Here is a 23,744-nt window from a genome sequence, read left to right as displayed (position 1 = left end):
ATTCGATGTATTTAAGCTACTGTATTCATGAATACAATAGCATTTCTAGGCGTGAAACAGGGGATTACAACTAAACAGATTTTTGTATTCGACTGTATTCACGGCGTGAAACGAGGGATTACAGCTAGACAGATTATTGTATTCGACTGTATTCACGATATGTATTTGTGAATACAGTAACGTAATAGCACAATTCATGGTCTATTTAGTTGTTTTTAAACGGAAAGTGAATCAATTAACATAATAGACTCCTAATATAACTCAACAAACTCAATTATAACACACAAAATTTGTATTTTTAGTTATAAAAAAGATTCTCAACCAAAAAACACCCCAAAAACATAGCAATCTTCAGAGAAAATATACTAAATATTTTTCCCAGCCGATAAATACAACAAAAACAAAGCAATTTGAATACAAATATACATCTGAATACATAAATTATATTAATTAAAAAAATATATGAATACATTCATGCAATACAACGAGATACTGAATACAATGAAATACAACGAGATACATTGAAATATATTAATAAAAAATTCAAGTTGCTCGGTCCCAAACTCCGTCGTCTTTGTATCTAGTCCTCGCTCTCCATCACCGTTGCCTCCGGTTGTCGTTGTTACGCCGAAGAAAATTTCTATATCGGGTGATTGCTCGGCATCCCAAAAGTCTTCGCCAGAAAACTCTAATTCTGATGCTTTGCCGGAGAGTTCTGGTAGTAAGATGAAGGTGGAAGATGAGAGAGAGAGGGGGGAGAATAGATATGGGGTATGGGATGGATTTTAACGTATCCCTTCCTTCAACTAGATGGAGAATAGAGGGGGATACATTAAACGTATCAATTCCTTCAACTGGATGGATTTGATGCTTTGCCGAAGAGTTCTGGTAGTAAGATGAAGGTGGAAGATGAGAGAGAGGGAGAATAGATATGGGGTAGGGGATAAGAGAAATTTGAGGGGATGGGAGAAATTTGAGTGAAGAGAGAAAAATAATACAAAGCTTATTTTATGGCTTAAGGGTAGGAGGTCACCATAAATAGATATTTGGCTATAAAAAATCAAAAGGTAACTATGGAATATAATTTTTTTAAAAGATATTTATTTAAGATAAATAAGATATCAACATTTGTTATAGGAGATAACTAATCCATAAAAATACAATGAAGAAAGAAAAAAGATAGAACAAAATATTTCAAACCTAGATTGCACCTAAATATACAACCCAATGAATCTAGGATTAAAATCAGAAATAGCCAGATTTACAACTGCTAATTAAAAATTAGCCATTAATATTAATCAAAATTTAGCCACTTTTTCATGCGAAAATAAAATCTAAACAAAAACACCATTAAAAATCTAGAAAAATTCCAGCATAATATGCTGGAGTTCAAACTTTTTACATATGAGATTCCAGCATAATGTGTTGGAATTCATATTACTGGAGTTCCAACATAATATACTGAAAATTTATACGCATGAGTTCCATAATCCAGTATAATGAAATTTCTGTATTTCAGCAGGGTACTTCATCCAGATTTTAGCTCCATATTAAATAGTGGATATTTTTCAATAATTTTACAAACGCGGACTATTTTTCAATAATCACATGTCCACATGTAAAAATGGCTACGCCATGCCATTTGGACAGGAATTTAACTAGCCCAATCAATACAACCCCACTTCAAGAAGCCCAAAATCCAGCCCTCTTGTATATAAACACCCAACGGCCCCTACAAAATGATTTTTCTTATATTAGGGTTTTGCTAGGCGGCTGAGTCCTATCTCCTTCAACCTCTCAAACCCTAGTCTGAAGTCGGAATCCTCTTCACTCTGCAATCATGGGGTATGAACTAAGCTCTATATTTCCTTTCCAATTTTTATCACTCTACATTGTTTCTCTTTGAAGCATTTAATTTTTTATTTTTAAAACCAAATTCCTAGTTCTGATATTTGTTTTGTCATGTCCAAATGATACTATTGTAGGAGTAGACTGAACGAAAAAGAACTTTTTATTTCTTCTTTGTTAGTTAAATCTTTGGAAATCATTTTATTTTAGAGCAAGTTGCTGGATTTTAAGAAATTGAGTTAATATGATAGCTAGAAGCAGATAGTAGTTGTAATTTGTAATGGCTGGAATGAGATAGACCTGATATAGAGGGGGAAATAGATACGATGAATTTATATAGGTAACTCTGACTAGTTTAGGATTGAGGTGTGGTTAATTGATTTGGGCATGGAAACTTTATGTATGATGGATCTGGTGGAGAGGGCGGAGGTAACCGGTGGAATAGTCGGGTGCCTCTCAAGCTTGCACGGACACAACCATTATCAAGAGATGTTTATGTGTGATGGATGTGTGCACGAATTCATGGCGGATAATTTCGCAGAAATTTGATGATTTACTTTCTTGTTGCTTAAATCAGCTTTTATGTGATTATACAAGATGAAAAATTAGGAACATCTTATAGTGCCATGAGTTAATTGATAGAGATTTGATGTGCTTCTCGAATTAAGGATCAAGTTCTAAGCTGCTCTCATGACTTTGGGTATAAGAAGAAGATAACTGTCTATGAATTTCATTTCTGGTATAGTTTCATACAATTGGTCATCCAAATGTTGTGTAACAACCTAGTGTGAAGCATAGGCATAGTGTATTTCTACTAAATAACTCCTGACTACAGGAAGACACGTGGAATGGGAGCTGGACGCAAGTTGAAGTCCCACCGCAGAAGACAAAGGTGGGCTGACAAGTCCTACAAGAAGTCGCATCTTGGTAATGAATGGAAGAAGCCATTTGCCGGATCTTCCCATGCCAAAGGAATTGTGCTTGAGAAGATGTAGGTTTATCTTCGACTCTAGTTTTTCTGCTTATGTCATCCTTCAATCATGAAAGTTGTATCTAACCTATCAAGTTGCTGAAATGTATTCACAGAGGTATTGAGGCTAAGCAGCCCAACTCTGCTATTCGTAAATGTGCTAGGGTTCAGCTCATCAAAAATGGGAAGAAGATTGCTGCTTTTGTCCCCAACGATGGTTGTTTGAACTACATTGAAGAAAATGTAAGTCTTTTGCTTTCACGTATTTTGGATTCACTGAAGTGTTTTCCCAGACCCCGCTTGTGGGAGCTCACTGGTTTGTTGTTGTTGTTGAAGTGTGAAGAGTGTTTTCAGTTTCGTCGTGTCCTAACTTAAATCCTTGATATTCCAGGATGAAGTGTTGATTGCTGGATTTGGTCGGAAAGGTCATGCTGTGGGAGATATTCCCGGAGTCAGGTTCAAGGTGGTGAAGGTTTCTGGTGTCTCTCTCCTAGCTCTCTTCAAGGAGAAGAAGGAGAAGCCAAGATCCTAAATTGCCTCTTTTTTTGTCAAAATACTCTCCGAGTGTGTAATGGACTTTTAGCTATCTTGAGTTTACTTTGTGAACTACTATTAAGTAGCGCATTGTACTGGAATTTTGGTTCATTTCTGTTGAGTTCATATATTACATGCTTCCTCCTTTCCTAACAAAATTGTAGCCTCTATGTGTTTTTGCCTATGCACTTTGATCAGCGTCAGGTCATCTTGGTTAAATTTGGTTATTATTTTATGTGGAGGAATCGAAAACTGGTCCAATTTTTGGAGGAAAACATATACTATGTCAAAGGTAGTCTGAAGTGAATGTTTGATAAGATAAATATTTCATTTTCGGATGCGAAGTGAAGTTGATGTTTTGTTTCTTGAATTATAAGATAAATATGTTTTTGCCTCTCTACCTGCATTAGGTAGGGGTAAGGTCTGCGTACAGACTACCCTCCCAGACCCAACTTGTTGTTGCGTACAGGGAGCTAGAAGCTAGCAACATATTAGTGAAGAGAGTTAATGCATTACCTGCTTTTTACTTCTAAAAAATGTTCTATTTTGCTCATTATGATTTACAAAACAAAACGACCAAAAAGCAAGGGTTCGTTTAGTGGGTAGCAAACATTTTCTCATACATTTCCTAGAAAACAATTTCTAAGAATAATTTGTTTTTTCGCATATTTTCCGGTGTTTGGATGGCGAGTAAGAAAATATTTTTCAATAAATGAGAATGACACGAATAGGATACTTGAAGTCGTCTATCTTGGGTCTATTATTCAAGGCAACATGGAGATTGACGAGGATGTTACTCATTGTATTTGAGCGGGGTGGATGAGATGGAGGCTCGCCTCGGGGGTTTTGTGTGATAAGAATGTGCCACCTGGACTTAAGGGCAAGTTCTATAGAGTGGTGGTTAGATCGACTATGTTGTATGGGGCTAGGTGTTGGCCCGTCAAAAAGTCTCATGTCCAGAAGATGAAAGTAGCTGAAATGAGGATGTTGGTACATATTAAGAAAGACAAAATTAGGAATTAAGTTATTAGGGACAAGGTAGGAGTGACATATGTTGAGGACAAGTTGCGAGAATCGAGGCTGAGATGGTTCGGGCATGTGAAGAGGAGAGACATAGATGCTTCGGTCAGTAGGTGTGAGAGGTTGTCCATGACGTGTCTGAGGAAGGGAAGGAGTAGGCCTAAAAGGTATTGGGGGAGGTAGTTAGGCAGGACATGTCATTGCCCAGCTTACCGAGGATATGATCCACGATAGAAAGATGTGGAAGTCGAGGATTAGGCTTGTAGGTTGAATGATAGTAGTGTGTTCTTCCTAGGCTTACCAGTAGTACTAGGACGATTTTGTATTATCTTATTCATAGTTCTTTACTATTACATGTTGTGTCATTCACGCCCGTTACCATAATACATTGTTGTTACTATTGTTTGCTACTTGTTGCTTTATCTTCACTGTTCCTTAAGTCGAGTGTCTATCGAAAATAGCCTCTCTATCTTTATAAGATAGGGGTAAGGTCTGCATACACACTGCCTTCCTCGGACCTCATTTATAGGAATACACTGCATTTTGTTATTCTTGTTATTTGCTATGTCTGTGTGTTTGCAAGAGATGAGATGCAGAGTCGTCCATTAAATTTGTAAATCCATATTTACCAAAACCAAAAAGAAAGACCTTTTAAATCTTATTATAAGATGCATGCTTCACAAAATCAATGCTTTTACTGACTTTAATTCTTTGATCCCTTATAAACTTGTTTGCATGAAAATTTTGAGTTCTCGGAAATGAAGTCAAGTGATAAAATGAAAACGGAACTAACGTAATGTGCTCTGGTAAATCCTTAACAGAGCATTCTAAAGGATTTTTCTTGTTTTATTTAAGTATAATTTAATTCAAAGGGGTATAGTTAATTTCTAATACAACATTGTTAAAACAAAACAAAATAATTTTGATTATGAATGAATTTTATTATATGTAGTGTGACTAAAAAAGCTAAATTAATTTATATTTAGTGTCAATAAAAACCCAATTTTTTTTTTTACTAATTATCCTAATTTGATTGATCGAGTACCTAGCTAGTTCAGAGTAACAAAAAGGAGATCTGAATTTTGACTTGGGGCTAATAGTATACACTGCTTCTATCCCAATTTATGTGGCATAGTTCAAATTTATTGTGTCAAACTTCTTAATTTACCGTGAATTGAAACATAGAATTTTTAAATTTTTTGAAATAAAATTCACATATGTAAAAACTACGTAAAAAGTACTATACGTCGCTATAATTAACAATTCAAACTATTTATAAGGAAAATCTAAAAGAATAAGAAAATGCCAGCTTATTTCCTTTTGAAGTGGATAATGAAAACTTTAATTCTCTGAAACACTTCTTAATGCAAAGACAATTGCACCTTGTGAGATTGATTGAAAATCTTACTAGAAAAGATTTCTAGGTTTTACATCTATGTAAATGTATCTGTGACACAAATCAGTACTTGAACATCAAAAAAGATATGTTCTCAAAAACCTTGATCTTAGCTGAAAGCAGAAGAATCTTGCATCAGATAAGCCTTTCCTCAAATGCTATACAATACTGATGCCTTTGCCACCTGCTGAAACTAGCCTTCTTGTACTTGAAGCCTAACCACCTTTGAACATCAAAGTTTACACACAATTAGCACACATTAATACATCATTATAAGAAGCAGAATAGGTTAAAGATTCGGTTTTTCATGAATAAAGTTAGACCACATTTTGGGAGAAAAGAAAAGATCTTGATGATAAAGATGCACTTCTCAGACTAATGTAAAGTTGTAATATTAGGATCGACAGATCTTTTTACCTTGCAATGAAAGCATGCTTGGCCATTCTCATAAATTGTTGTTTTCTTTATGATCAATTTCTAAAGAAGGAAGATCTAAATCAGTCTTCCCAACTACCTGGACAGCTTCTTCAGAAAAATCAAGAAAATCAGTGGAAGAATTCTTGATAGCGAATGGCATCCTTGCTGCTGCGTCAGGGGTATGTAGTGACAAATAGGCCAACTTATTCATTAGAGATTCAACCTTATCGCTAAATGGGGTTGTGCTGACTTCTGCTGCCTGACTGTTTAGTTGGTAAACATTTTTCTTTGTATTTGTTTTCTCGAGAGTATTCAAATCATCCTTGACATCTACTCTGTCTTCATCCCCTGTTTGGCACGATGGCATTATTTCAGCACCCTTGATAGTTGAGTCCTCAACTTGATCAATCTTGGTATTTTTGAAGTCACCATTTAAACTATCCTCCAAGTTCATCTCATTCTTCTGGATGAGCACATCAGAATTATAGTTAAGATTGCACTGAACACCTACTCCATCTCCATCAACTGTTTCACACCGTCTATTGTTTTCAGTACTTGAATCCTTCTTATCTGAAACAACCTCCGCAGTCTTGATGTCAGTATTCCCAGTAGTGTCCCAGTTCATTTCATTTTCCATAACGCGTACGTTTTCACCTTTAGTAGCAATCAAACCAGCAACCATATCACTGTTCAAAACACTTTGGCTTTCACCTGTAATCACAACCAAACCATCACTTGGAACATGTTCAACTGAATCGGGTCCTTGGTTTTCACCTTTAGTTGCAATGAAACCAGCAATCATATCACTGTTCAAAACACTTAGGCTTTCACTCTTAACCGCAACCAAACCATCATCTGCAACGTGTTTAGCTGAATCAGGTCCTTCAGTCACAACTTCCTTATCTTTCGAAGAATTTGCTAATCTTTGGTTTTCACTCTTAATCACATCCACATCATTGTTCGCCATGACTTGGTCTTCACTCTTAATTGCAACCAAACCATCACCTGGAACGTGTTCAACTGAATCAGGTCCTTCAGCCGCAACTTCCTTATCATTCGAAGAATTTGCTAATCTTTGGTTTTCACTCTTAATCACATCCATATCATTGTTTGCAATGACTTGGTTTTCACCCTTAATTTCAACCAAATCATCACCTGCAACATGTTCAAATGTATCAGGTCGTTCAGGCACAACTTCCTCATTGTTCAAGGTACTTGCTCTTTGGTTTCCACTCTCAATCACAACTGTATCATTGCTCACAATGACGTGGTTCTCACTCTTAATTCCAACCAAACCATCAGCTGCAGCGTGTTCAACTGTATCAGGTCCTTCGGCCAACACTTCCTTATTGTTCAAAGTACTTGCTATGCCTTGGTTTTCACTCTTAATTGCAACTAAACTAGCACATGTGTCATTGCCCACCACGCCTTGGTTTTCGCTCTTAGTTGCAACCAAACTAGCACCTGTATCGTTGCTGGCCACGCCTTGATTTTCACTCTTAGTTGCAACCAGACTAGCACCTGCATCGTTGCCTGCCACGCCTTTGTTTTCACTCTTAGTTGCAACCAAACTAGCACCTGTATCATTGCTGGCCACGCCCTGGTTTTCACTCTTAGTTGCAACCAAACTAGCACCTGCATCATTGCCCACCGCGCCTTGGTTTTCACTCTCAGAAACAACCAAACCAGCACTTCGAATGTTTTCAAATGGATCAGCTTCTTCAGCCACCACATCCATATTTTTCAAAGTATTTGCTCCACTTATTTCATGATGAACTTCAAGAGATAACTCAGGAATAAGAGTAATATCACTTGGAGCACCAGGGTGATTATCTGAAACATTTGACTTGTCTGTAGAGGATACCGGAGAGAGGTGCTTCAGATTTTCAGGCCTTCTATTTGCCCTAAGTGGAACTTTTACACTCTTTGCTTTCGTGTTTGAGTTTCCTTTTGGGCTACAGATGGTAGCTACAGTCTTGGGCAGTGCAGTAGAGTGATTAACTGAAACATTTGACTTGTCTGAGGAAGACACAGGAGAGAGGTGCTTCAGAGATTCAGGCTTTCTGTTTGCCCTAAGTGGAACTTTTACACTCTTAGCTTTCATGTTTGAATTTCCGTTTGGGCTGCAGACCGTAACTTCAGTCTTGGGCAGCACAGTAGACAAACTGGGATGAGAACCATTAGGAGTATGGACTGCCTTCACCTGCATGACAATCAATTTAACTTGAGAAATTTTTCTTTCCACTTGGTAATGATCTTATCGTCATTTATACTAGATGTTGTCATCACGTAAATTATTTCTAATTGAAGGACATGAAAAGTAAAACTGTATAAATAGAAGACTGAACTAACCCCGTCAAAGTAACCCATCTTCGGAGATGGCATCCGCAGTCCCGTTGGTTTCATAGAGGCCGGACGAGATATTGTGCCTGCTTGCTTTAAACTTCCTCTAGTTGAAGGTGTTCCCACAATTTCGGGCTTATTTGAGGTCTGATCACTTAAATGATTCTTCAGATCCAAAGTTGAGGTGTCACTGTCAAATGATCTGCAGGAGCTGGTATCAAGGCTAATCCTTAAATTACTTGACCTTTGGTTCATGGCAGCAGAAGATGACGATGATGCTGAAGACCACTCGCTAATAGAACTAGCAGGCGATATGCTTGAGTTGATCTTAGTGGACATCAGATAAGCTGAGACGGCAGAATTCCCAGACGGTACTTTACTCTTCAATGCAGCTTTTGAAGGGGTTCTAAGTTTTGCACTTGCAGAAGGTTGAGCAGTAGGTTTGCTGCTATCCACCTTTCTCCTCGCTGCAGGAAGTGAAGATTTAGCTGTCTTGTCCGATGAAGTACTTCCAGAGCTATCACTTGAAGATCTTGTTGAAGGTATTCTCATCGCAGCTGAAGAGCCGACAGAAGGGGCCTTCATAGACATAGCAGGTCTCGGTAACACCCTACTAGCATTATTTGAGGCAGATGCTTTTGGCGTCTGAGCCCCTCTAACAGAAGCTGTAAATTCCCATTAAAACAACAAGGCCAGAAAAGTTGCTTAAAAATATTTTCATGCCATCAATGTAAATTTAAACAAATTCTTTTACCGCTTACCTGTACTAGTTTTCGTGCTGTTATTATCAATTTTGACTCGTGAGATATCCAAAGAAGCCCTTTTGGATACACCTGCAGAAACAGGTTGCGACTTTGTGCTAATTTTTGGAGGCTTTAATGATGCTCCATCTGTAGGTCTGGTGATAGGCTGCATTTAAACAAAATAAGACAATGTCAGTAAAATATCAAAATCCCAGTTCTTTCGCTAATCAAACAAATGAGAGATAGAACATCTACTCAGCCTTTTTGACCAATAATTCAAAAGCCTACTGCCACCAGACTCAAAAAAGGTTAATTTAGAGAAGAGTGATGATTTTTTCTCTAAATGTAAGGAATTTCTTTGAGCTGACTATAGAAATGAAAATATGAAAACAAACAATATTTCTAATCTAACAATCAATCAACACTGTAAGGAATTTGTTTGAACTGGCTAATAGAAATCAAAACTAGGAAGTTTTATAAGAGATGTAAACCTAACAAATAAATCAAATATCAGTACGAGCTGCAATTTCTCAATCAGATGTCGGCGCTAAAATATAACTGATGTAGGTAACAGAAATGAAATTTTAAAGACAAATTACATGCCTGTGTGACTTGTGTCTTATCCTGCTTCAACCCTCCCAATCTTTGTGTTCCAGTAATTTGTTTTGGCTGACTTTTTGGTATCCCGGCTTGTGCTCCAATGATTCTTTTTGGAGCAAGCTTTGGCTTCATCTAACATTTGAGAATATAGACAATATTAGATGAGAACTATAGAATTATGAATAAAATCTGCAGGTGTCACACCTCTACAAAATTAAACTTACCCTATCTTTTGAAGCAAGGTCCACTTTCTTCACAGCTGTAAAAAGGTAAACATTAGATTGGAATAATTTGCAGGCAATATGCATCTTTTTTAAATTTCTTAGCAATATGCATCTTTTCTTGAACAACTGAAAAAAGATCTTTAACCCCATAGAAAGTAACCCCCCACCACTCCCCCCTCCCAAATATGCATGTATCCTCCACTCTCATTGAGAAAATATTTAAAACAAACAAAAAAGACAAGGACATTAAGATGGAAAATAAAAGTGCACACAATTTTAACTATTTCTATGGCATCGTTTGAGCTGCATGACCTACAAACTCATGTACTTCTATTTTCTCCAATCCATTTGAAACAAATCAAACAATTAACAACATTATATGTAACAGCTTCATGAAAATGAGCAAATTCATAGTCAATTTTTTAATAAAATAAGCTTACACTACAACTCCCTGCATGTCCTATTGATTTTAACTCTAAAAGCTAAGCCTAAAACTTCCCTCCTAATTTAGGGATGGAAATTGGGCGGGGCGGGTTCAGTCTTAACCCGCAAAAAAGCCAACCCGTCCCGCCCCGTCCCGCAAAGCAATTTTTTTGTTTTCAACCCACCCCACCGCACCCACATAAACCCGCCACGCAACCGCCCCGCTTAAACTTTCTACAACTTTTTTTTGCTTCTTGCATTAATCAGTAGATATTTTTTATCGCATGAGAAGACATCTTACTTTTTAAAATGATATTTAAAAACAAACTGTAGGAAACTTATGGACTATGATTTGCAAACCTGCTATATACTGTAATTCTAGTAATTAGCATTGAAATTAAGTTATATTCTAATAATTATATACTAGAATATTCCATGTTGGTCAACTTTTCCTACGTTGTGTTACCACAAAATCTTAGAATGTCTTGGGCTGCTGGTCATAGGACTAACGATTTTCACCTACAGGTGTTGTTTGAATAATATTTTGAAATAACCTTTTAGAAATAAGCTTTTGCTAAGTTTTTTGGATTGTTATTGTTTTAAGAATTTTGCCCATAGGAAAAAAAAAAAAACTTCTGATAAGTGTCTAGCTAAAGACCTTTTGGAAAGAACTATTCAACCATTCAAGTGATGAATCGACAGGATCTCCACAACCGCAACCTGGCCCGCCCCCGCATACATTTTGTTAAAAGATGTTTGAACCCACCCCGCACCCCACTGCACCCGCATATTCTATAACCTGCACCGCCCCCGATGCTCTCTAACCCGCACCGTCCCATTGCCACCCCTACTCCTAAACCTACTGCTCATCTTAACAAGTCCTTGTGTTTCTATGCCTCGAGGATCGTTGAAAACAAAGTACTCATTCGTCCCATTAACCTTTAACATCCTGCCCACATACATCCAAGAGTACTATCTGTGAGATATGAGGTTCCCTAAAGTGGTAGTTGGACTAGAAAATATTAAAAGTTAATAAATAATTCAACCATAGACGTCAGTATTGAGGTGAAACTATCTAATTTCATGGCAGCTCAAAGTAGATGTTGCGACTGAGGTGAAATTGGCAGTGAGTAGGAGGCTTCTTTGGAAGAATTGGTTAGCATGTATGATTTTACTGGATGTATCATTGAATACTGAAGAATCAAACCGGAAGCCCTTTAGATGCAATCTACTGCAGAGGTGCATACTGTAATATGGCAAAGGTGAAGTTCTTACTAAAGTTATGTTACTACAAAAAAATTGAAGGCAGTTTAACTTGAATGGACACACAGTTTCACGGTTGGCACTAAAAAGGGGTTTAGGGGGGGGGGTACGTGACGGGAATTCGCAAAAATGAAGGGGAATATCACACTAGGTGTTTTTTTTTTGTTTCTTCATGCAATATAATGAAGCAGTTCCATAAACTTGACCAATCTAAACAACTATTAACTTACAAGAATTAGCTCCACTATCTGTCTTTGTAGATACATCCCCACTACTTGAAATGGTTAGGTTCTGGATTGAAGCTCTTATATCTCCAAACAGCTCAGCTTCAATATGGTCTAGTGTCAAATTATCACTTTCCAATGTGGAGATTGAATCATCAGATTGCCGCACATCCTCCTCAATCATAGGTAAATTGTGTTTTTCACCTCCCTTAATAATGCTGGACAACTCCTCGGCATCAAGCACACCTGAATATGTTGTTTGTAAGTTTGAATTCACAATAGAATATTACATAAATAAAGCCCTTAATAGGAAGTATACTACCTGCATCTGTAAAGAAAGCACTATCCCAAGCTAAACTTTTGCGTAAATTGACCTTTCCTTTTCTGGCCTTTCCAGGCTCTTTTGACTCATGCAGCTGGGGGAACTGGTCATCACGGTTACCTTTACCAGCCATGTCCATTTCCTCTTGAATATTAGTAGCTCCTGAAAAACCAAGATTCTAGCCTCAGCATGATTTGCTGAACACAAAAATAAAATGATCTTTATACAAAGATACCACATTGGATATGCAGATGCAGCTTAGTACCTCTGTCAAATGAAAAAAGTAACATAAGCAAGAAAAATGCTTCTAGCTCTAATAAATTGTCATAGAAACCAAGGAGGAAACAGCAAAAATATCCACTCTTTAAGGTTTTACAGAAGAGAAAGTTTAGCCACTCTAAAATTTCTGTGGGGAAGCAATAACACTAACTGTTCTTTAAGTTCTTTCAGTTACGGTCTCATATACGAGGAAAGGTCCAAATAGAGTTGAACCAAGTAATATTGCACGAGCATAATTATAGCAGGGTCGGGATAGCCCCCCCCCCCCCCACACACACACACACCTAATAACCGGATGTAAGGGTTTCCCCTCATCCAGCTGCATGAGTGTTAGCTCATGCTCAAAACTCCTCCGAGGCTCCGACACGAGTCCTAGTCGTTGCGCTGCGACCGTTTCCCGGCTTCGCTGTGCGATTGGCACTTCTGATTGGTTTCAGCCATCCCCAACCTTAATGGATGGACTATGAAGGGGTCAGTCAAGTGGTTCAGGTTTTTCAGGAACAATCTCCACTCGCTGCTTCACAAAAGGTTGGCATCCTTTTCATTTATGAGTTAAATGAGCTGGTCAAGTCCAGGTCCAGCTTTAATTATAATTCTGAGATAAACCAAATACTGTAGCATTCTAAGAGCTCTTTAAAGCACAGGTTATCTTCCTCCAACAACACTACTTTAAACATCTTAGAAAAGCTATCTAAAGCTCTCTTCAGCCCTAGAACGGCCTCAAAAGTGAAAGGAATAAACATGCATGAAGCCCAAATATATGAACAACTACTACTAACGTCTCGGTCCCAAACAAGTTGGGGTCGGCTATATGAATCATGAATTCTCCATTTAAGCCCAAATATATGAACCCCAAGAAAATACATATCAGCTCAAGCTAATTAGTCAACTTTTTCGATTAGCTCATTTCTTCCTTCAATTTCATTTGGGGTGGGATGGAAAACCTTGAAATTCCTAAAATTGCACACATTCTTTCAACGGAGATCACATCAAACAGCCAAATAGTGTGAGAAAACTCAATTTTTTTATCAGATATTGTAACATAAAAAAACTAATCTTTTTAGTCAACAGTTACTAAATAAATCATCAGAAAGTGAAATAAGGTTTAGAAAAAAGCAAAAAAAAAAAAAAATTGAATTCAATCTTTCCATGCAAAGCACATTAAACAGCCAAAAGGGTGTAAGAAAATCACATTTTCCCCAGATCTTGTCCAAAAAATAAACCAACTTTTTTATTCCACAGTTTCAAACTAAATAAAGAATCAGAAAGTAAAAATTACAGAAAAAATGGAAAATAAAATAAAATTGAAGGAACAAGAACCTGAAGATGGGTATTCTTCAAGACCCCAAGAAGGAAGAGGAGAAGAAGAATTTACAATGAGACTGTCATTTTCTGATGAAAAATCAATAAGACTATTTACTTCAAGATCCATTTTTTCACACTCTTCAGCTGACATTTACTTCAACAGATTCAGTGAAATAAAAGTAAAAAATCTATAGCTAAGAATAATGAGAGTATCGATTTGAAATTGGATTGTTCTTTGATAAAAGGGGTTCTGAGCAAAAGTGGCGATGATAGAATTGGAGCGGTAGAGCAAAAAGGGGGAATTTTATTTTTGAACTGCTAAGAGGCGGTTTTTCAAGAATTGGGAAATTATAAATGAAAATTGAAAATTTTGTTAGCCGTTTGGGCTTTAAATAAATAAATGGTATACTGATTTTGAATTATTGACTTGGGTTGGCCATGTGTACGAGTACAACTAAAGTGGAGTATACAATTTGATAATATAATTTATTTATTTATTACATTTCTTTTTATTCGAACTAATAAATTGAGCTTGGATCTTTTCTTTCTAACAACTAGACAGTAATTATTGTGATATTATTTGAAAAGTAACTATTTGCCGTAAGATTATCTTATTAGGACGAAGAAGTTAAATTACTTGAAAAGTTATATGTGTATTTTAAATGCATTAACAGTGCAAATATTTTTTTTACATTATTAGTGTAATTTAATTTGTTATTGATTACCATTGTATTCAAGATACTAAAATAATACTCTACTAATTATAAAGGTTTAAATGTAACTGCTTTTTAAATGTTTTTTATATAAATAATTTTTAGAGTAGAAGTTAAAACTCGCTAAACCTTTAAAGACAAGCAAACATAGAATCCGAAAATGCTATTTGTACAGCAGGTCCTGTACACTTTTAAAATTAAGAAAATGAATTTTTTGGATCTTTTATATGTAAAAGACAGATCATTTGTACATCATACCCCTTTACAATTTATAATAGGAAAAGGGACAAATATACCTCTATATTTCGAGATATTATCTACATTTAACCTCCTTTATATTATCAGGCCAAATTAATTACCATTTACCAGATTGCGTTTATAGTTATTACAGAGTACCAAAATGGAAAAAACTTGTTAAACCTTGTGTCTATACTAAAAGAGTAAATGAATGAGATTTCTTTTATACATTATCTTTTTAACATTTAACCGTAAGTATAGTAGTAAGATTTACTATCACCTTAATCGTGACCATTGCTCCTGTAAAGTCCAAGTATTCTCCATGAGAAAATTCTCACGAGTATGTAGGTTATTTTAAAGAAAGTTAGGTTATTTTTTCCGAATTAAAAATTATTTTTTTATAAAGAAAAAAGGTCGACATAAACAGGGGCGAGGCCACCTTTTGCAAAAGGTGGTCATCTGACCACCCTTTGCCAAAATATTATAAAAACGTACATTGTGTATATAAGTAAAATATTGATTTTAGATGTATAAAACATATATTGAACACCCTTTGTCAGAAAATTTTATTTACTTCTTTCAGGTCTGAAATACCCTTGAAAATATTTCTGGTTTCGCCACTGGACATAAACAAGAAATCTGGTAATCCTTCTTTATTTGTACTTTCAAAAACAATATATGTTGCTTTATAATAGTATAATTTTACTTATAAATTTATACTTTGTGTCAAAACTACTCGGTCAAATGAACCCAGTGCCCAAAGCCTTTTATGTGGGGCCTCTTTATGTGGTGCTTGAAATACCATGGAAGTTGACTTTTTTAAGGTAAGCTGACGATGTGTTCCAAGCATGATTTAATTTAAATAACACCATTTATGCCAATAACCAAGCTGCTAAGAGAAAAAACACTACTATATTCTAATAATGCAACGGAGAAATGATACTTTTTTGGAGCCATAGATTCGATATGAGATAACATTTCTTGGAGCCAAAGATTGAATGCGACACAATAAGTATCCCCCAAAATACGCTCTACTTGATACAAATTTCAGTGTCAATTACCTGCAATTTTCAGCAGCAATGACCAAGTATTTCGATTAATCACACCCTTGACTACTAAAAGAGGAAAACCAACAACAACTACTAGCCAGTAAAATTCCACAAAGTGGGATCTGGGAAGGGTAATGTGTACGCAGACCTTACCCCTAGCCCGATAGGGCAGAGAAGTTGTTTCCGATAGACCCTCGGCTCAGAAAGACGAGAAAAAAAAAACAAAAAAAGACAATTCATTAGTAACTCCTGTAGAAACCGTAATAGTAACAGAAGCATAACAACCAAAGATAAATGACATACAATAACAGTAACCAGTAACTAAGGCTCAGGGCTAAGATAAACAACAAGGATAGTGTGGATCCAACATAATCTGCAAGTCATCTAAGATCAACCCTAATCCAACCCCGCCTCACCCCGGTATGAAGTAAGAAAAGCTCTACTACCCCCTAACCTACAATCCTAATGCTTGACCTCCAAACCTTTCTATCAAGGGTCATGTCCTCAGAAATCTGCAGTTGTACCATGTCCTACCTGATCACCTTTCCCCAATACTTCTTAGGCCTCCCTCTACCTCTTCTCGTACCCACCACGGCCAACCGCTCACACCTCCTTACCGGAGGATCAAGGCTTCTCCTCCGCACGTGTCCGAACCATCCGAGCCTCGCTTCCCGCATCTTGTCATCCACAGGGGCCACACCCACCTTCTTCCTAATATCTACATTCCTAACCTTGTCTATTACTTTAAATCTTTATAGCATCTTCTATACATCTCAACATTCAAAAATAAGAAGAAATTCGAACGGTACATCCATTACTCAACTGTCAAAACCAAAATATACTTTAAGAAGACTAGCTGCCAACATGTTTTGTATTTCTGAGTAGGAATACATAGATTCAACCAATGGATAGACATCTAATTCTCTTAGTCATCTTTCCCGGTTTACTTTCTACTATCCAAAACAGTTCTAAATGAGAAAAAAGGGGTCAGCAGTTAATTTCGACTATGTGCATCAAATTTTCATATTAACATAGCTACCAAGTTAACTATTTAATCAATACGGGAAAATCCTGCAAACACCTAATGACGAATTCATCTAACTTCAGTTTCAAACTCCATTCACTTCAAGAGACGCTGCATACTTCCTTTTACGCTTTGAGGTACAAGACGCTTTGCGTGGTGATGGAGAATATTGTAGGCGGTAACTGATGAGTGATGGACCAAAAATACTAAATTTCCCTGACTTGCTAAAAGCAGTTTCAGCATCAGCGCGCCTCTTGAAAACAACTTTCCCTCGTTTGCTCTTGTCAATAACTTCAGTCTCAGATTCACAAAGTGGACCGTACTGACTAAATATTCTGTTTAGATCTGCTATAGGAGGAATTGATTCTAGATCTGAAAAGTTAAGAACCAATGCAGTTGGGGAGTACTCAGAATTTCCATGCACAAGAACAGATAGATTTTCTCTTTCTGAATTCTCAACCAAGCCACCTACTTCTTGTTTATTGTTCAAGCTTGGACTCAGGCCTGGAGAAGTATCCCATTTAGCATTAGGAAAATCCTCTTGATTTTGGACCTCAAATAACACCTGATCCTCAGGGTAGCATTGAATAATCCTGTCAGTCCAATAGGAGTCTTCAATACCTTCTATTAACAATGTTTCAGGAGAGGCCGAGTTGGATGATTTCTTCTCTACATGCTTTTCTACCATATTTGTGTGGTCTCTTGACTCAGTAGTTTCCAAGCTAGTCATATTTCTGTAATCACAGAACAGACCAGCTAGTGATAACAAAATGCTATACCCATTCATGGGATCCCTGGCAGCCAAATAGAGCTTTGAGAGCATCTCTATTGGAGGAGGGAACTCTTTTGGAATCAACCGTTCTTCAGATTTCACGGGAGCAGGTACTGAATCTCCAAAACCAACATTTCTCGACTTTTCACTACGCTTACCAATTCTTCTTTGGGAACTTCCATCAGTAGACTTGAGAATTTTGTCTGCAGCTTTAGGTGGTGAAGACATCTTATTACCACTGCTTTGTAACACTACCTTTTTCCTTCTTTTTGCCTTGGAATCACTAGGCAAAGAGTCAAATGCTAGAATTCTCTTCTCAAAAGACATAGACTTCCACTCCCGCCCAGCTCTCCCTCTAGATTTCTTCTGATTATTTGATATGCCTGAACTGCTCCCATATATCAAGATGGACATTGATTTTTCTTTTCCACCATGGTGCTCGTCAACCCCCGAGTGTCGACGACGCTTTGTAGAGGAAGTACCTTGGAGATCTGAATTTTCCTCTGAAGCCACTCCTGCCACATCAATAGCATCTTTCTCCCCATGCAGTGGTTCAACATCATTATCATTCTCCAAATCACTATATTCTTCTATTACTGGGAGCTCGTAATAACCCTTCCAGCGATTAAAGGCTGCCAATTGAGCTTTTGCCAATATAAATGACAATCTATGAATCCTAGAACGTGGGGCTGCAGCTGCTGACTTCAGTGATCTAACAAGCTCGGCAGGGTTAAATGAGGTTTCATCTGAAAAGTAGTCACCTCCAACTCTCATGCTTGATTCTGCCCTGATACCAGCATTGATAACAATCTGGGATTTCATTTTTGCTCGGGTCTCCTCCTGCAAACATGGGCAGGCCAGCCCAAACTGAATCCGTTGAGAGACTTCATCTAGAGCACGGTCCACGGCATGAGAAAAGCGTTCTGAGTTGCTCTGTTTCTCCATTTGAGAGAAATACATCCTAAATGGCTTAATGCGAGATGCTTCATTCCATGCAAATGTCTGGTCACCAAAATATGCTATCAGATAGCTGTCCTTTTTTAAGTATTTCATTGCTCTGTCTGATGCAGCAGAAGGCTCAAATATCTGCCCAGGCCACCAAGGATGACTCCTCACCTTACCCCAAACTAAATCAGACACATAAAATTTACCTTCCTCTTCCATTCTGTCCTCATCCCCTCGTCTTTCGGGAACAAGAGCATCAGGCCGAACACCTATGCCATCTTCATTTTTCAACTCAGCTTCTATCAGTTGTTCTTCTTTTAATCCATCTTCATTCCCTTTCATATCCACCCCTTTAAAGTCACTATTAACTACTATACCATCAGGAACAAATTCATTCTTCCCACCTAATACGTCTTGCATGAAATTTCCTTCGACTACATTCCTGTTTCGGGCAAGGTGTGAAAACCCCCCTTGAGCATCACCCACATGGTTTTCGACAAACGACACACTTCTCAGGTCTTCGAATTGATCAAATTTTTGCCCTCTGCTCTCGTTCACACCAAGATCAGTAAAAGGTTCAACATCAACCTTATCATTTCCTAAAAACCCCATTTGACCATCGAGATCCCCCGAATCCAAATCAATTTCCACATCTAAATCTTCCATTTGCACTCTTAAACCCTCACCAGCGTCATTCCCTTCTCCAAAAACCCTAATCCCATCAACAACAGATTCACCAACTAAATGCTGATTACTTCGATTCTCAATTAGGGTTTCATTTCCTAACTGACCAACACTAACAACATTAATAGCCTCGTTTTTCACCTCAACATTAACAACTCCGGAATTTAGGTCAGCAGGATCGTATTTTGCCGACATGAAGAAACCCTAATCAATACATAACAACATAATTATACACATGCATGCATCGGGGGAAAAATCTTAAAGGAAATGAAAAAAAAAAAAAAAAAGCAAAACAATAACTACATTGATTAAAGCTGTTCAATTCAAATTTAACACATGCAAAGAGATTTGTAGTGTTTACCTGGCGTAGATGCTTCTTCTGAAAGCTATGAAACCTCTGAATATTAATTTTCCTTTAGATGGAGAAATGGATATATAGTGAGAGAAAATTCCACAAAAATATGAGTGTAAATTTTGTTTTTATTTCAGTGAATCCTTTTAATTTTTTAATTTTAGACTGTATATATTTTTGGGGTTGGGGACTGGGATAAAAAGATGTAAAAGGGCTGCCGTTGAGTTGTTTGAAATAACACGTGTCACTACGATGTCGTTTTTCGGTATGACATGCAAAAAACAATCAAGTTATTTTTGAGTAAATCCGAAAAAATTCACTATATTGTTTGAAGCTACCTTAATTGTTAGTGGGCGTTTGGACATAAGAATTGTAAAATTTTAAAAAAAGTAAATTTTTTTAAGTGAAAATAGTATTTAAAAATTAGAGTTGTGTTTGGACATGAATAAAATTTGAGTAAAAATTTGAAAAGCAGTTTTTTTGGAGTTTTTAAATTTTCGAAAAAATCAAAAATTCATCTTCAAGTAAAAATTAAAAATTGTATGGCCAAATATTGATTTCGAGGAAAAAGTGAAAAAATTTCGAGAAAAAAATGAAGAAATTCTTATGTCCAAACTGGCTCTTATTTTCGTAAGGCTAAATGGCCTAATTGACTCTAAATTTGCACCGACGTTTAAAATCAGCTTATAAACTGTTTAATTTTTTCATTGTAATACAGATAGTTTATACTGGAAATAGTTGAATACCTAAAGACCCCCCACCCCCAAAAAAAAAAAAAACTTGGCACGTTTAATTTAGGTCTCCTTACACTTTACTTAGTCCTAATTATCCCCTTATACTTGGTTTTTTCAGTCTTTACCCCCTCAAATGGCCACCTGGTAGAGTAAGTGATTTCACATGTTCTTTGACGCGTGAGAATGAAAAATAACAGCCACATTTATTGTTCAAATGGGAGAGTTCATATTAAAATACCATTCCCTTACTTTTTAACCATTTCAACTGCCATTTCTTTATATTCTTCAATATAATTTCTTTCATCCTCCACTAAAGTACCGAGTTTTCTACTTTTCTCATTTTTCTTTGTTCCATTTCTTTCTTTATTAGATACTTTTTAGTCTTATTTATTGATTGCCTATGTTAGTGGGTTACTATTATTCATATAGAGAGTTACACTGATGAATAGATTGAAAAATTTACTTTCGAGAGCAAGAAACTCAGATTTTTTTTACTCCCTAAACCCAAACAAAAGTCAACAGAGATGGGTCACAAGTACAAGTTTGGAAAATAATATGAGGAAAGCCCTAAAATTTCTCTAACTGATATAAGAGAGTGTCTCCTTTGTGACTTAGAAACTGAGAAAATATTGATGCTTTGTAATTTTTAATTTCGATTTTTTTTAACTGTAGACTAAATTATTTAAATTGAGATAATTAAAAAGTTATTTGTTTGCCAATGTGGACAGCCACATCAGCTATTATTCCAATATGGTAGGCGTGCGATTACACCCTTATAAGTTGATATGGATTAAGGAGATAGATATTATGAAAAACTAAGTATAAGGGGGTAACTAGGACTAGGTAAAGTTTAAGGGGAACTTGGATAAAGCACGCGAGTTAGAAGGGTTTTTAGGTATTCTGTCTATTTTTTATTAATTAAGAAAATAAAAAAATATTTTATTCGTGGGAAAAAAATTATTATTTTCTGTCAGTTTATTAATATTGTTTGTGTCTTGTAAAATAAACTTGTGAATAGCTTTTCAGAAAAAAAGTTTCTGGACAATACTTAAACCTTTGAGGGTTATGTGTGATTGCTGAAGCTAAAAGGAAAATATGATAACTTGTGAAATTGAAGAACTTCTACAAGATAATTTCTCCTAATATTTAGTTAGGTATATACAATCGACACTAATAATTTCAAGAAACATATTTTTATTTATAACTCAAATATAATATTTATATGAGATTTTAAAAAAATTATGTATTAAAATAGTGTACACGAGCAATGCATACTTCAAGACATCTAATATATAATGTTAGTAATAGTTTTCAAGTTTTGAGGTAATTGTTTTAAACTTTCCAATTAGTACTATAAAAATTCAATATAACTTTTAGTTTTATATATTTTCTCATGATTTCCGCACTCGTACATATTACTAATTTTACTATAGTTAGTATATACCTAGCTTTTGTTGACAAAAAAAGAAAAGAAAAACTCAATACCAAGTAAATTCTAGCGGACTTTTAAACCTATAATTCTACTTTTTTCCCTAACATATAAATTTACGACAGAATAGCTTGAGAGAAAATTGTATTAGTTTGGTTTTTGTCATCCCGGTCCCTCTACTCCACAAAGTTTCAATCGGATACTTGAACGCGATCAAAATATAAATTTTAAACACCTCTACTGCTCACTCGCTTGACATGAAAGACATATCATATCCACCTCAGCTAAATTAATGCCACATCATTATTTTTTACAAAATATTATTTATTTATAAAAATTCCAAATCCATCTCCTTTTTTACAAAAAATGAAATCCCAAACAACCCTCTCTCTTCTACTATTCCATTTCTCAATATTCTACCCGCCATCACCGCACATCACCACCCCTTCTTCCTTCGTCTGCAAATCCATAACCAAACTCACGTTTAGTTACAATTTTCAATCAGCCTCGTTTTCCCCGCTATGTCACTGTTACCGGTGAATCTCTCCAAAACCATCAATACACTCCTCTCTTTTTTTAATTTTACTATCACTTCTCAAAATCCAAGCAGTCCCTTTGTCTACCGCATGTTTAGCAGAATACTACAGAAAGTACAATGCTTAACCACCACAATTTAAAACAACTTTAAAAAAATTGGAAAAATCAAAGAAAGAAAAAATAAAACCAGATGAAAATTATGAGATTCTTTTACCGGCAGTAGCACCTTCACTGACACCATTGTCGAAATCGAGTTTTAGAAGGGGAACTAAAATTTAAGCTATTGGTGTTGGACCCGACCTTTGTTCCAGCTCGTCACTACTTTCAATCTAAGGTTAGGTTTGTTACTTATTGAGTACATGGTGTTGGTAGTACTCATACTACATTTCTCCACCTTGCGTGCATATATTTGTAATGACCCAAAGGGTCATCTTCTGTTTTAGAATTCGAATCCGTATTCCGAGGCCTTAAAAACCTCATTTTATCTCTTCTCAATTTGTGTGCCCAGTCCGAACGTGATTCCGGAAAGCCTTTATTTGGAAAATTTATGAAATAATAATTTTTGACCTAAAAAATGATTTTTGTTAACTTCGATCAACGTTTTGGGTAAACAGACCCGGACTTGTATTTTGACGATCTCGGTAGGTCCGTAATAAAATATGGGACCTCGGCATATTCCCGGAATCCAATTCCGAGGTTCCAAACCCGAGAAATGAATTTTTGATGAAAATTGTAAGACTGAAAATCTAAGGAATTAAAGAAATTGATTAATGTTTGATCTCGTTGGTATGGGACTCGTATTTTGGTTTCGGATCCGGTGCGAATTTAATATAATATTTAAGTCATATCTGTGAAATTTGGTAAAAACGGAGTTTATTTGACATGATTCGGACCTTTGGTTGAGAAAATAGAAGTTTTGAAAAGGCTGCATTTACGGAAGTCCATTGTTCGCATTTGCAACTGGGACTTCGCATGTACGAAGGCAGCAGAAATACGAGAGGTTCGCATTTGCGAAGGCAGCAAAAATGCGAGAGGTTCGCATTTGCGATACCTTTCTCGCAAATGCGAAGCTTAGGTCGCAAATGTGACATCTGCAACTGATAACTTTGGAATTAGAATAGATTTTTCATTCATTCTCCCATTTTTCAAAACCTAAACTTCAATAGGCGATTTTTCAAAGGCTGGTTCTTCCCAAATTATAGATATGAGTGGATTGGAGGTGGAATCGAGAGATAAAGCGGTAATTGAGCTTTGAATTACCCATTAGATCGAGGTAAGTGTTTGGTCTAACTTTGACTCGAGGGATTAGGGATCCCAGACTTAATTGCTATGTGAAATTCCATGTGTGTGGCGTATA

At 36.4% G+C, this 23,744-nt stretch overlaps 3 protein-coding genes across 3 annotated transcripts; 1 reads left to right on the top strand and 2 right to left on the bottom strand.

Annotated features, from left to right (window-relative positions):
- Positions 1-1,740: 1,740 nt before the first annotated feature.
- On the top strand, positions 1,741-3,510 carry LOC104244046 (small ribosomal subunit protein uS12). The gene is made up of 4 exons (XM_009799345.2): positions 1,741-1,845; positions 2,684-2,839; positions 2,935-3,061; positions 3,210-3,510. Exons 1-4 carry the CDS (start codon positions 1,841-1,843, stop codon positions 3,348-3,350), a joined length of 429 nt encoding a protein of 142 aa, XP_009797647.1. The 5' UTR covers positions 1,741-1,840; the 3' UTR covers positions 3,351-3,510.
- A 2,253-nt stretch (positions 3,511-5,763) lies between these two features.
- LOC104244047 (uncharacterized) lies at positions 5,764-14,237 on the bottom strand. Its single transcript, XM_009799346.2, has 9 exons — positions 13,927-14,237; positions 12,328-12,489; positions 12,012-12,251; positions 10,096-10,130; positions 9,875-10,003; positions 9,290-9,437; positions 8,538-9,193; positions 6,186-8,388; positions 5,764-5,991 (listed from the first exon to the last, which is right to left on the bottom strand). The coding sequence occupies exons 1-8, from the start codon at positions 14,060-14,062 to the stop codon at positions 6,214-6,216; spliced, it is 3,681 nt and encodes a 1,226-aa protein (XP_009797648.1). The 5' UTR covers positions 14,063-14,237; the 3' UTR covers positions 5,764-5,991; positions 6,186-6,213.
- A 1,618-nt stretch (positions 14,238-15,855) lies between these two features.
- On the bottom strand, positions 15,856-19,834 carry LOC104244049 (PWWP domain-containing protein 5). Its single transcript, XM_009799348.2, has 2 exons — positions 19,697-19,834; positions 15,856-19,539 (listed from the first exon to the last, which is right to left on the bottom strand). Exon 2 carries the CDS (start codon positions 19,528-19,530, stop codon positions 17,020-17,022), a length of 2,511 nt encoding a protein of 836 aa, XP_009797650.1. The 5' UTR covers positions 19,531-19,539; positions 19,697-19,834; the 3' UTR covers positions 15,856-17,019.
- Positions 19,835-23,744: the final 3,910 nt, after the last annotated feature.

Source organism: Nicotiana sylvestris, chromosome 7, assembly GCF_000393655.2.
Source record: "Nicotiana sylvestris chromosome 7, ASM39365v2, whole genome shotgun sequence".
Taxonomy (NCBI): domain Eukaryota; kingdom Viridiplantae; phylum Streptophyta; class Magnoliopsida; order Solanales; family Solanaceae; genus Nicotiana; species Nicotiana sylvestris.
This window is presented reverse-complemented; position numbering and strand designations above follow the sequence as displayed.

What these genes read in the sequence shown, in the direction of transcription:
- LOC104244046 (XM_009799345.2), top strand. An exon ending in GGAATTGTGCTTGAGAAGAT is followed by an intron (nt 2,840 to 2,934) that starts GTAGGTTTATCT and finishes ATGTATTCACAG; the next exon opens with AGGTATTGAGGCTAAGCAGC. An exon ending in TGAACTACATTGAAGAAAAT is followed by an intron (nt 3,062 to 3,209) that starts GTAAGTCTTTTG and finishes TTGATATTCCAG; the next exon opens with GATGAAGTGTTGATTGCTGG.
- LOC104244047 (XM_009799346.2), bottom strand. Translation starts at nt 14,062, where the DNA reads ATGTCAGCTGAAGAGTGTGAAAAAATGGATCTTGAAGTAAATAGTCTT. An exon ending in TGCTTTCTTTACAGATGCAG is followed by an intron (nt 12,252 to 12,327) that starts GTAGTATACTTC and finishes CAACATATTCAG; the next exon opens with GTGTGCTTGATGCCGAGGAG. An exon ending in AGATGGGTTACTTTGACGGG is followed by an intron (nt 8,389 to 8,537) that starts GTTAGTTCAGTC and finishes ATTGTCATGCAG; the next exon opens with GTGAAGGCAGTCCATACTCC.
- LOC104244049 (XM_009799348.2), bottom strand. Translation starts at nt 19,530, where the DNA reads ATGTCGGCAAAATACGATCCTGCTGACCTAAATTCCGGAGTTGTTAAT.